The following is a 12927-nucleotide window of genomic DNA, read 5'->3' as shown; positions in this document are numbered from 1 at the left end:
CTTAAAAAGATACAGGTACAGGGCAAGAGCTGTAAATGCTAAAATGCAGACAGTTTCTTTAGGAAATTGGGGATAAGTGGAATGGAAAGATGATTCTCCCAGTGAGGAAGTGGCATTCGAGCCAGGCCTTGAAGACTGAGGAAAATTGGCTAAGAAAACACTAGACAGTGATGTAAATAGAGCAAACCATGTTTGGGGCATATAGAACAGGTGTTTGGCTGGTTTAGGCTGGGAGTTCCTGTAGGAGTGTGATGGGAGAGAAAGCTGGGAAGTTAGATCCAAATTCTGGAAAAGCTTGAATTCCAGCCCAAGAAGTTTAAATTTCAACAGTTATCAGATCCCCGTTCTTTTTTTTTTCTTCTTTGAGATTTATTTATTCATGAGAGACAGAGAGACTTCCTGGGTTCACGCCCAGAGCCAAAGACAGACGCTCAACCTCTGAGCCACCTAGGCTTCCCATCAGGTCCCCATACTTACCTTATCTGGTGAAATCAGTGTTTTAGGAGGATCAGTTTAGGGGGTTTATATAGGATAGCAAGTAGCAGAAGTTTTGGAAGCAGGTGAAGAAATAAGGAGGTGGGGTGGAGGCAGCGGTAAGAAAGGGAGGGATTTATTTATTTTTTTGTACACCCAACATCACCAAATAATTTATTTGGAACCAGAATTAAAAGAACATTTGACAGTTCTCTGAACATTTGACAGTTGTGAAACATGTTTATTCCGATCCAGTTGTACAACTAATCTAGGACAAATTGCCAAATAAATTTTACATTATTTCTTCAGGGCTGGGGTTTGTCCAAGACTTCAAATTTGGGATCTTCAAATTTGAAGTCAGGGAACGTATTCATGTCTGCTTTACCATACATTTGCTTAAGCTTAAAAAGCTCCTTCTCCAGGTCTTGCTGGTACTCTGGGCCAGTATTAACAGGTCCTCCAGATGTCTGGCGCTTAGTTCTATATTCTCTAATCTTGTCCACAAAGAGTTTCTGTACAGGATCAAGTTCCTTGTTAAATGCTACTGCTGTAACACCAATGTTTCTCCTCAAATGGACTGAGATTGTAGATCGAATGAGAGAGGAGAACCTGAGAGCCTCTGAAGAATCATGGTGATTTCTGTTACTTGCACTCAGTCCCAAGCTGCCAGAGAGAAAGGGAGGGATTTAAAAGGATGTGGAGAAGAAAGGGACCCTGGGTTGCTGAAAGTGGGTGAAAGGGAAGGAGTCCACAATGGGGGTTCAAAGCTGGATGCCTGGGTATAGAGGCAAAAGGAGTCTTGAATGATGGCATCATTTATAGAAATGAGGAAGTCAGGAAGGAGAAGTAATGAGTTTGTTTTTAAACTCCTTTTTGTACCAAATTATATAATTATACTCTGCTTTGCTTTGGTTATTTCGCACGTGTGGCACCCAAAGAGCATAACCTCCCCAAGAGTGGTCTCTAAGTGCGGACTTTTTCTGTAGTCTCTCCCTGGCCTCTCTGGTACTTCGTTTTCTTTGTTACATTATTGATTGATTGGATAGTATCATACAGTGTAGTTGATCCCTGTACTTAATTTTCTATGAGTGCTTAACAAAGACTTGGTGACTATGTTTCTCTTGATTCAAGACCCCAGCATGGAAAGCTGACTCTTGATTTCTCTTCCATCCTGTGTCTTGCCTCTGCTAATCTCTAAGTCATGTGTTACATAGAATCTGTCGGCTGTGAAATATCTGAGCCATGCTGGGATTGGGTAGCTGGTGCTGCCCCTACTGGAACCATCTTTCCTTGACCTTTTGAGGCCCTGCCACCGTCAAGGCTAGGGCTAGAACTAAGCTGAAAATGAGAGCAGGAGATCTAGAGGCACAGACATGCAAGAGAATAAGGCTTGCAAGGGAGATCTGAAAATAGAAACCTTAAGTCAGAATAGAGCCCAGAGCCAATTCTAGAAGGTGGGGTTTACAGGGGAGACTGTGGTGTCACCTCTGTGCCAGGAGCATGTTGAGTGGGTGGAAAGTCGTGTACATCTGCGGGAGGGAGACTGGTCAAATGCAGAGATTGAGTTACCCAGAATTACCCCAACTTCCTCCAGTTCCTAAGGGTGCTTGTGGTCTGCTTTCCAAGGGAGAGTTGGAGGAGATCCTCAGACCCAGGCCTCGCCATTGCTGAAACCAAGGTTTTGCGAGCCCATAGGTAGGCAGAGAGCTCCCTGCAGATTTGCAATAGGAAGGTCTATCAGGTGAAAGGAAGTGGGACTCTAGAGAAGTTGAGCACAAATGAGAAGGAAGTGGGCATATTCCTGGAACAGAGGTGCTATGGGAGTTACAAGAGGCCTGGGAAGAACATGCTCGATGAGGCCCCCACTGCTCACGTGTGTGTGGGCAGGAGCATCCATGCTGTACTCTAGAGCCATGCTTTTCCAGTGTGAACAGCGCAAAAGTTATACCATGTTATACCATGAGGGATGTGACTCTTCTCAAAATAATAATAGCAGCAATGGGAGGGGTATGGCCCCTCAGATGGTCTTATTTTTTGTCTCCTTCAGGCTCTTATTGTCAAGTGAGAACTTTAAGCATCTCAAATGATAGATTAGTAACAAAGCCATGCCAACACCTGAGAAGGTATCAGACAACTGATGGGAGAAACATGGGGCTTCTGGAAGGCGACAACTTGTAGATCACTGTGGCAACAAATAGCCACTCTTGAATTAGTCTTGCTTTTCTTCTAGCTTGACATTTTAGAGGGTCTGCTAATGGTCTTTTCAAGATTGAGGACAGACATTTTCCTTTTCCTCCAAATATGAACCTAAACCATCAGAATCTTCCTACAGTTGGAGCAGAGGCCTTCTTCCCTCTGCCTCAGGGTGGTGTCTGCTGACTTCTTGGGCCTCAGAGCCCTGGGAGGGTGGGGGATGTGGGAGCCCTTGTTAGGATTTGTTCATGGAGCTAGTGAATTTTAATGTTAGGAAAAAGGAAGTTAAGAAAACAGTCACGAGAAGTCAGAATTCAGGAACTTCTGACGACACCCCTTGGTTTGGAAGTGCTTTTTCAAGGTTCTGTTGCTCTGCTTTTGGCGCGGGGGTGTGGAGGGGGGATTTGCAAGAGCATGGGTATTTAAATAGGATATACGCCTTCAGCCTTCCATTTGTCTTCCAAACCTGAAGCCCTAAATTTAGCAAACAGCTTGAGAGTGCTTTCTGGAAGAGGCAGACTCCCAAGGTCTGAATCAGAGATGGGAATACATTTAACCACCCTCAGTGGGGGCCAGCCTCTTTAGCACAGGTCTGGGGATAACCGGGGAAATAACACAGTAACACCAAATAATCGGAGACTTGACATTTAGCACCTGGGTTTTAAGCCCTCGATAATCCTCTGAGAACGCTCCAATTACTTGCCCTTGTCCTTAATCATAGGAGACTATTTAAACTTGAGGGTACTGGGACACCTGTATGTGTCTATGTGTCTCATGAATAAATGAACTCTTAAATAAATAAACTTGAGGGTACTGAGTGCTCAAGGGCAGATTCTGTTTCTGCAATCCCATAGACAGTACAATGATTGGTGCTTAGTAGGGACTCGGTAAATATGAGCTTAAAATATGCAATAGAGGGATCCCTGGGTGGCGCAGCGGTTTGGTGCCTGCCTTTGGCCTGGGGCGTGATCCTGGAGACCCGGGATCGAATCCCACGTCGGGCTCCCTGCATGGAGCCTGCTTCTCCCTCTGCCTGTGTCTCTGCCTCTCTGTCTCTCTCTGTGTGACTATCATGAATAAATAAATAAATAAAAATAAATAAACCACCATTTAAAAAAAAAAATATGCAATAGAGAAAACATTGAAAGCAGGGGGTGCCTGGTCTCCCTCTGCCTGTGTCTCTGCCTCTCTCTCGCTCTCTCTGAATAAACAAATAAATAAAATCTTTAAAAAAAAAAAAAGGAAAAGAAAATTAGGTCTTGTAAAAGTTTTTGAAGCGTATGTAGGAAATACTTTTTTTTTTTATGATTTTATTTATTCATAGAGACACAGAGAGAGGCAGAGACACAGGTAGAGGGAGAAGCAGCCTCCATGCAGGGAGCCTGATGTGGGACTCGATCCCAGGTCTCCAGGATCAGGCCCTGGGCTGAAGGCGGCGCTAAACTGCTGAGCCACCCGGGATGCCCGGAAATAATTTTTCTAAGTATGTATATTCCTTATCAAATATTACCTGGCTTCAGTTTTTCCGGGAAATGCTTCTTGATCATCCCTACTTGCTTAATAGCTTATTTTGGAATAACTAGAGTTATTTATATTATATTAAAATTTTTATGGTTATCTTGGAAGGTTTTTATCATTTGTGTTTATAATTGTCTTATTGATCATGGTCGACTCTAAGCTTCACAAGGCTGAGAATTTGTTTTCCCTTCATTTGTGACTTTCTAAATACTGAACTGACCTGTTGAAGGTTCTCTATCAGAAAAGAAATTTGGAAACAGACTTAGCTTCACAGTAGTGTCTAAAAATTGTTGGGAAACCTTCCATTATGTCCTCCTTGCTCTTTATAACAATGGTCTTCCACTTTGCTCTGTCCCAAGATAAGGCCACCAATCCTTCCAACCGCCAGGAGGACTGGGAATACATAATTGGCTTCTGTGATCAGATCAACAAAGAGCTTGAAGGGTGAGTCTCAAAGCCATTGGCGGGGGCAAGTGGGAGAGAGCTGACTGCAGAAGTCAAAACTGGCCAAGGAGGGCCAGCCAGGTAGCCCCAGGGTTAGTGCCTGAAAGCGTGGTCTCTTGTCTCCCAGGCCACAGATCGCTGTCCGACTGCTAGCCCACAAGATCCAGTCTCCGCAGGAATGGGAGGCGGTCCAGGCCCTGACGGTAGGTTGTTTCATTCTGACAGTGGATTTTAATGAGCAGAGGCCTTTTGCCCACTGGGTTTTCTGAGGTTTTCAGGGCTCACATCCTAAGGTAACTGAAATCCTCAATACAAGATCCATCTGGAACACATTCCATAAACTGCCCCGTGATTACGTGTGCCCTTGTGCCAGGCGCCGAGGCTGCAGAGAGGCCTGAAGTGCAGTCTCTGCCAGTGAGGCCACAGGTCGAGTGGGAGAAGCCAAGTGACAAAGGGTGGGAGCCAGAGGCAGGGGCCCCGAGCACAGGGTGGAGCTCAGAGGCAGGTTCTTGGAGAGATGCTGATCTTGCCAGTCACCAGAGTTGGCCAACTAAAGGAAAGTGTGGCGAGTATAATTTGCTCTGTCGCTAAAAGTAACACTACTTCCTACTAAAGGCAGCTTACTTGCAAGTTCTTTCTCTGGGTGCAGAGTCGCTGTGCTCTGTGGACAGGGTCCTGGCTGAGCGCCAGCTCCCACCCAGATACTACCCCCCACCCCCGGCACTGAGTGCCTACCCCTCATGTGGCTGCAGGTGCTGGAGGCGTGCATGAAGAACTGTGGGAGGAGATTTCATAATGAAGTGGGAAAGTTCCGGTTTTTGAATGAGTTAATCAAAGTCGTCTCTCCAAAGGTCAGTCAGCAGCAGTCTCCTCATTTCTAGGAACTCCGTTTGTGGTTCCCCCCTCCCATCTTAACTGGCTTCACGGTACAAACATCTCTACAGAACTGTCTTTAGAGAGCTGTCCATGTCCTGTCCTTAGAGAGCTAGGCCCTGAGGGGAACCCTCTGACGGACTCCTGGGCTGAATGTGAGGTGATGTGGCAGCAGGTGGGGGGGTGGGGGTGGGGGAAGCGCTAGGGACAGCGGTCACTTTGGTCTGTCTTGCGTGGATCCAAGAAGTTAGTCTTCTCATCACTCAGCCACTCAGCTCCTGGGGCATGCTGGTGTTGCTCTTAAGCTCTGGGCACCACTTAAAGGATAGAGAGCTGTTTCTCATACTTAAGCCATTCTCATTCATTCCCTTGAGGTAAAATGTCACTTTCTGGGAGATGATGCATGGAAATCAGGTGGTGGGTTCCCCGATTCCTGCCTGACCACAGACCGTACCCTGAGAGAGCAAGCGTTGCCACCGGCAGTTTCCTTGGCTCCCCGCGCCATGTCACAGATACCTTCTGGTTTTGGGGTGGGCCTGGAGGCTGGAACCAACTCGCAGCCTTTCATTGCTGAAGAGCTTTCCCACGGTCTCTGCCTCCAGGTGGCAGTTACGAGCTTTTCCCATTTCCTTTTGCCCTTAGTACCTGGGGGACAGGGTGTCTGAGAAAGTGAAGACCAAGGTTATCGAGCTGCTTTATAGCTGGACGTTGGCCCTGCCAGAAGAAACCAAGATCAAGGATGCTTACCACATGTTGAAGAGGCAGGGTATGTGCTTACCTTCCCTCAGCCTCCAAGCAGCCCCAGAGGCTGGCTAAGGCCAGGAAGGGGGGTGCTGTCTGCCGTCCCTTCCTTCCTCCTCAGGACAACGGGAAGGGCTCAGCTGCACTTTGAGGGGCAGAGGTGTGTACTGTCCTCTCACCCTCTGCAGGCCCTCGTCACAGGGATGTACCCCTCTTTGCCGTGTGAGGAAGGGGTCAGGGGGACCCCAGCCTGAGCCAACGCTCTGCCCCCTTGTGTTCCTGTCAGGCATAGTGCAGTCTGACCCACTGATCCCTATGGACAGGACACTGATTCCCTCTCCACCACCTCGTCCCAAAAATCCTGTTTTTGACGATGAGGAGAAATCCAAGGTAAAGTGCGCCCCCGCAGATGGCATCCTCAGATGAGGCGTGGGCTCAGTGCTGCGGGAGCTCCAGCCCCTCTGCGGTCTCCCCAGGTGGGTTGCTGCCTTTCCCTTTACCTTTGGTACCTCTTCTAGCTTTTAGCCAAGTTGCTGAAAAGCAAAAACCCGGATGACCTACAAGAGGCCAACAAGCTCATCAAGTCCATGGTGAAGGAAGTGAGTGGGCCTCGGGCTTGGGGCGGAGGAACCCATGACCACAGACCAAGAGTCCCTTCCTCCGCTGTGAGGCCTGTTGCTCATCCCTGCCCACCCTCCCCCACCCCCCCACCCCCCGCCATCACGAGAGGCCACTGGGGCTTCTGGGGAAGAATGGATTAGAGGAGCAGGCATACACGGGGGCTGGTTTAGGGGTGGGGACAGGCCGTTATATAAAAGAAAAACTAAATACGGACTGAGGCTTGTGGTTCCCAAGAACTGTGCATTAAAAGGAGTTTCCACCAGGACTAGCCTCTGCTTACGTTCTCTGGTGCGACCCTTGGCTATGGGGGGGCCCTGGGGAGCCAGGGAGAGGAGTCTAGTTGAGCTTTTTCTCCTTGTCTTTGATGTAGGATGAGGCGCGGATCCAGAAGGTGACCAAGCGTCTGCACACTTTAGAAGAGGTTAACAACAACGTAAAGCTGCTCAATGAGATGCTGCTTCATTACAGTAAAGAGGATTCTTCAGAGGCAGATAAAGAGCTCATGAAGGTAGGCGATCCCGAGAGCCAGGCTCCAGGGAAGGGAGCCAGCCTGCTCAGCCCTGCTGTTCCTTATTAATCAGCACGGTGGCCGCCCCCGTTTTACACAGACTATGGCTAACGCACATGGCAGGGGAGCTGTGTGTACCCCCGAGTCCGTGTGATTCCGCAGACCCACCTCAGGGCTCACTGCTCTCTGCCTGGCCTCCTTGCCTCAGGAGCAATAGGGCAGAGCCACCCACCGTGTGCCCCTGGTGCTGCACCTTAGTCCTTCGTCACGTAGATATTCTGAATTCTGAGGCACGTGCTGGCCTCGGGGACAGGAAGGGAAACGCTTCCCCTGGTCCTAAGCAGACATCTTAGGTGACACAGCGCGGTGGAAGCTGGCAGCAGGCATAGGGGGCCCAGTTCTGCCAGGTACCGACTGGGGCAGTAGAGAAGCCTTCTGTCTTTCTGGATGTGGACACTGAATTAGATCACTTCCAAGGGACTTTGTAGCTCTCACCTTTAGGTTTGGGACTCTTTCAGGAGCTGTTTGATCGGTGTGAGAATAAGAGGCGAACATTATTCAAACTAGCCAGTGAGACAGAGGACAATGACAATAGTTTGGGTGAGTCAAAGAGTAGTTGACAAGGATGACCCAGGAATTTGGATTTGGCCGGGGAGGGTGAGGGTGGGAGTAGTGTCATGGCTGGGAGTGAGAAGTACCTTTTTCTGCTCTAGGGGACATCCTTCAGGCCAGTGACAACCTCTCCCGGGTCATCAACTCTTACAAAACAGTCGTTGAAGGACAGGTTATCAATGGTGAGGTAGCCACCTCAGCCATGCCAGACTCGGAAGGTAAAATGTTCTTCTCCCTTTGGACCCATCCAGACCAGCCCCAGGCCTACCACCAAGCGGGGAGTGCTTGACCTGCATGTCACCCCACAGGGCCCAAGGGGATTCTAAGCCCTTCCAAATGCTCCTCCAGCTTCTGAGAGGCCAGAGGCTATGGATAGGGTTTTCTTTGTTTGCTTGCCTTTGTTCAGTGTTAGGCTAGAGGCTGTACTTAGGGTTCTGCTTCCTCTGTGCAGCCACTAGCATGGCCCCTACTCACCCCTGTTCCCTTCCATTCGCCCATCTAGGAAACCACTCCAGGAACCAAGGCACTCTCATCGACCTTGCTGAGTTGGACACACCAGGCAGCTCATCCTCAGTGTTGGCGCCAGCCCCACCATCCTCCGGCATCCCTATCCTCCCTCCGCCCCCTCAGACCTCAGGACCTGGGCGCAGCCACTCTTCCAGCCAGGCTGAGGTCACCCCAACACCCAACAGCACAAGCAACGCCCTCTGCCTGCTGGACGAGGAGCTGCTCTGCTTGGGTGTGTCCCAGGGGGAGGCTGTGAAGGGCTTCTGGTGGAGCCAACAGGGCAGAAAGGCGTGTGAATTGGGAAAAAGGACCCAGGGCTGCCCCTGTACTTAGCAGGAATGGGGAAGGGAGGCTTCAGGTATAGGGAAAGTCAAGTTCAATGCCTTCAGGCTCCCAGGGTGGTCTGCATACAAGCTCCAGAATGGACATGGTGGACTGAGTGTCTTGCTCAGTCCAGAAGCTAACCCCCCTCAATGTAAGGACTAAAGGATTTATTTCCCTCTGGAGGCTGCCTGGAAAAATACCTAGTCCCCACTTGTCAGCGACTTTTGTCATGTGACTCTTCTAGGGTAAATGGGGCTGCCCAAGGCCAGAGCCCCTTCTCATCACCATCATCTTCTCTAACAGGCCTTGCTGATCCAGCACCCACTGCTCCTTCCAAAGACTCAGCTGGAAACAGCCAGTGGCCCCTGTTCCAGGTAGAAGCATCACTAAAAAGCTCAACCAGTTTCACAGACTTCCTCTTTCATGACTCCTCAGCCACAGTTGGCTGCAGCCCTGGCTGTCCATACTCCCTGCCCTGGGTGGGCTTGGGAACACTGATCACAGCCACGGGGTTGCCCCGGGCCCTACAGAGGGGGCTGCCTATCGGGCCCCCAGGGTGGGGCCCAGAGCTGGAGACCCAAAAGCCACCAACCGCGACAGCTCCTCCATGCTTATGGCTCACTCACACTTTCCACTCCTGACAGAATGAGCAGTCGGACCTGGAATTCTGCGGCCCCAAGCCTGGGAGTGCTGCCTGTAGCCCGTCAGATGGCCTTCTTGTCCCACCCTCAGCATCCTCTGCAGGCAGCTCCCAGGCTCCACTGCCTTCTCCCTTCTCTGCTCCTGTGGTCCCAGCCACTGGGCCTGCCCCCAAAGCAGGCTCCTTCTTGTTCCCGTCTGGACTGGCCCCAGCCTCGGCCCCAAAGGCTGAGTCCACAGCCCTCGGGTACCATGGCTCAGCTTTGGGCGATAGCACCCTGCACCAGCTGGATGCCCTTGATCATCTTCTCGAAGATACCAGAGCGTAATGAGTGGGAGAGGTGGGGGTGGGGAGAGTTGGACTTGGGCTCGGTAGAACAGGAGGCAGTTCTGGAGGGCCTGGGGATGTTCGTTTTCGGTCTGCTGAGGCTGGCCTCTGGAAACACGGGGGAGAGGAGGAAGGGGTGGTAAGAACCAGCTGTTCCCTGGAAGACGTGAGGGGTTGGCCCAGCGGCTTCCCCTGGTCTCTGACTTGCCTTGTGCTCCTTCCTGCTTCTCAGGACCTCCGGCCTGGTGAAACCTGTCTCTTCCATCTTCTTCCCTGGGGCCACCACCTCCCCTCTGATCCCCACCAGCACCACTGCTCGGCCTCTCCTCCCCTTTTCCCCAGGGCCTGGCAGCCCTCTTTTCCAGCCACCTGCCTTCCAGTCCCAAGGCAGCCCCATGAAGGGGCCAGAGCTTTCCCTGGCCAGTGTCCACGTCCCCCTGGAATCTATCAAGCCTAGTAGGTGTTGAAAGCATGGGGGGGAAGGGAGCCCACAGCTTGCAGTGTTCTGGGGAGTGAGAGGGGTGGGCACTGGCTCTCTGCCCAAGTCCCTTAAAGCCAAACGTGACCTGCTGTCTTGGCCTTTTGTTGCCACTGCGTACTCTTGGGTAGTTCTGACAGCTGCTTTCCCAGATGCTTTTGGGGTGCCTGCTGGCCACAGGGTTGCCTCACCCTCCCTAAAGGGGTGTGGCAGACACCCTCAGGGCTCTGTGGGGTTTCTCCTTCCACACCCATGTGACCTCTTCTTACAGGCAGCGCTCTTCCTGTGACAGCCTATGATAAAAATGGCTTCCGCATCCTCTTTCACTTTGCCAAGGAGTGTCCGCCTGGACGGCCGGATGTGCTGGTCGTGGTGGTGTCCATGCTGAATACAGCTCCCCTGCCTATCAAAAGCATTGTGTTGCAGGCCGCAGTGCCAAAGGTACCCCTGGTTCCCTGGGGCCTCAAGAGGTACAAATTACCTCCCCTTGAACCCCACTGTGTTGAGGGACCCTGAGGCCAACAGGCAGCAGCGTGTGTCCATCGTGACTAGTGGGCTCCTGCCATTTCTCCTTAAAGGAGCTTCTCTTTCTCTTCAGTCAATGAAGGTGAAGTTACAGCCACCCTCTGGGACAGAGTTATCTCCATTTAGCCCCATCCAGCCACCTGCAGCCATCACCCAGGTCATGCTGTTGGCCAACCCACTGAAGGTGAGCTAGAACTGGGGTCCAGCCTGTAGCTCTCACTGCCCCATATCAGAACCTCTACCTCTATGCCTGAAGTACCATGATACTGCAGTGTTCACTGTGTCCCTGGCCTGTTTTGGTGGCTGAGTGAGGATGGGGTGGTGGGAATGGCATGGTAAGGGGCCCTAGGTCACATCTTACATGCTGTCCCTCTGTCACAGGAGAAGGCGAGGCTTCGGTATAGGCTGACCTTTGCCCTGGGAGAGCAACTGAGCACAGAGGTGGGCGAGGTGGATGAGTTTCCTCCTGTGGAGCAGTGGGGTAATCTATGACCCCAGAGGACTCCGTGTCACCTCCACATTGAAGCCCAGGCAAGCTGCCTTGAGACAGGAGGGCTCTCTGGTCCAGTCATCCTCCACGTCCTGCCTGCAGTGCCTGGAGCTGGGATATGGAGCAGGGGCCCTGGGCATCGCTGCTAGGAGCCGAGCTGCTGCTGTGATGCTCTCTCCCTTGGCCCCCTAAAAGGACCTGATTTTTATCTACCTGTGTGACTTGAAGTGGCCGTGTACTGTCAGGGGTGGGGAGTGGCTTGACTCTTTAACTATTGCCCTGGGAACATGGACCCAAGGCAGGGAGGAGGCTTTTTCCCTCGTGTTGGTATCCTGACGCTGTAGAGGAGTCGTCTCTAAAGAGACTTAAGAGAATCCCAAGGACCACATCCTCACACCCTAGAGGCCTCAGCCCCCATCACTACTCTGTGCTTCCCCTGCTGGCAGGCTCCTGCTCCCACCTCCGGAGAGGTAGGCAAAGCCGAGTGGTTCTGAGCCACCCTGGGCAGAGTGAGTTGATATACTGCTGCATCTCCAACTCTGCCTTCCATGGGCAGCATCACCCTGGAACAGCCACCGTGTCACCAGTTGTATGCTTGTCTCTGGCGGTGGCAGGCTGTGTCCTATGGACATCTCGGCAGGCTGTGGAACTCAGCCTGTTAGGAACAGAACTCGGCCTTGGGGCAGCCAAAACTAGGAGTATGAAAAAATGAAGAGAACCAGTATTCCCCTTCTCTGGAAGCAGGTACTCAAAGCTTTCTGGGGAAAGTGTGCCTCCTGCCTTGAGAACAGGCCATCCTATTCACTACCTCTTGCTTGGCATGAAATAAACTGCTCTTCTGCCCTTCAAGCCTCTGAAGGGAAGAACAACTCCCATCACCCTCTGCGTCCTCCTGCTTGGGCCTTCCCCTCTTCCCACCAGATGGCCTGTTGTGTGGCATGTGATTGGGAATAGGAGGCCTCAGGGTCAGGCACATTGCACTAGACTTCTATCCTTACCTGTTGCCCAGGGACCTTGACTATCCCCAGCTGCTGAGGGGCACCAGTCACCGCGATATGGGGTCTGGAGGTGGTGAGATCAGGAACCATGCTTGAATCGAGTCACCAGACCCTGTTGCTTTGACAGTGCTCAGCTCCAGAAAGCTTGTGCCAGTTGTTCCATCTACCAGATGCAACTGGGCCAGGGAGTCTAGGCCTCATGGGGCAACAGGAAAATTGCCTCCACCAGCTGAGGAAAGAGCACACAGCTCACCTGAGCTCAGCTGGATGGCACAGAGCCATCTTTGGGGAAAGGTGGCACAAACCACACTCCCTGATCCCTCCCTGCACTTTGCCAGGTTTCCTTACTGTATTCCTTCCCTTCCATCTTGAGCAAGCAGGTTTCACTGCTTCATTAGGACAAGTCAAAAGTGAATCAGTTTCACTACCTATAAATTTAAGAGCTTTCCAGAGACTGGCTGCTTGCAGCCCTGGGAAGATTTGTGGGATTACTATATGGAAAATACACCTTTATAATAAGCTTTAGACATTAAAACTATCTGAGTGTTACTACTGAAGTCACTGCTTTGTGACAAATGGCTGTGTACAATATACTGACTCTGCTGCCCTTGTTTTGCTGCATGTCAAATAAAATCATTTTTGCCCTACCTGGAA

General features: G+C 51.3%; 1 protein-coding gene across 3 annotated transcripts in view; it reads left to right on the top strand.

Annotated features, from left to right (window-relative positions):
- Positions 1-12927, top strand: part of GGA3 (golgi associated, gamma adaptin ear containing, ARF binding protein 3) — a 16326-nt gene extending 3399 nt beyond the window's left edge. The window contains exons 2-18 of one of the 3 annotated variants that reach the window (XM_072781514.1): positions 3992-4150; positions 4545-4629; positions 4757-4832; positions 5382-5480; positions 6145-6268; positions 6530-6633; positions 6762-6842; positions 7235-7372; positions 7891-7972; positions 8086-8202; positions 8487-8723; positions 9119-9189; positions 9460-9779; positions 10015-10238; positions 10532-10701; positions 10859-10969; positions 11167-12927. In XM_072781514.1, coding sequence (XP_072637615.1) covers positions 5397-5480; positions 6145-6268; positions 6530-6633; positions 6762-6842; positions 7235-7372; positions 7891-7972; positions 8086-8202; positions 8487-8723; positions 9119-9189; positions 9460-9779; positions 10015-10238; positions 10532-10701; positions 10859-10969; positions 11167-11277 — 1974 coding nt within the window. In that variant the 5' untranslated portion in view covers positions 3992-4150; positions 4545-4629; positions 4757-4832; positions 5382-5396 and the 3' untranslated portion in view covers positions 11278-12927. The remainder of the gene's footprint in view (positions 1-3991; positions 4151-4544; positions 4630-4756; positions 4833-5381; positions 5481-6144; positions 6269-6529; positions 6634-6761; positions 6843-7234; positions 7373-7890; positions 7973-8085; positions 8203-8486; positions 8724-9118; positions 9190-9459; positions 9780-10014; positions 10239-10531; positions 10702-10858; positions 10970-11166) is intronic. The other 2 variants (XM_072781513.1, XR_012009275.1) reach the window with 2 other exon arrangements.

Source organism: Canis lupus, chromosome 16 (assembly GCF_048164855.1).
Source record: "Canis lupus baileyi chromosome 16, mCanLup2.hap1, whole genome shotgun sequence".
NCBI lineage: Eukaryota > Metazoa > Chordata > Mammalia > Carnivora > Canidae > Canis > Canis lupus.
Note: the sequence above shows the minus strand (reverse complement) of the source record. Positions and strands in the feature narration are given on the sequence as shown.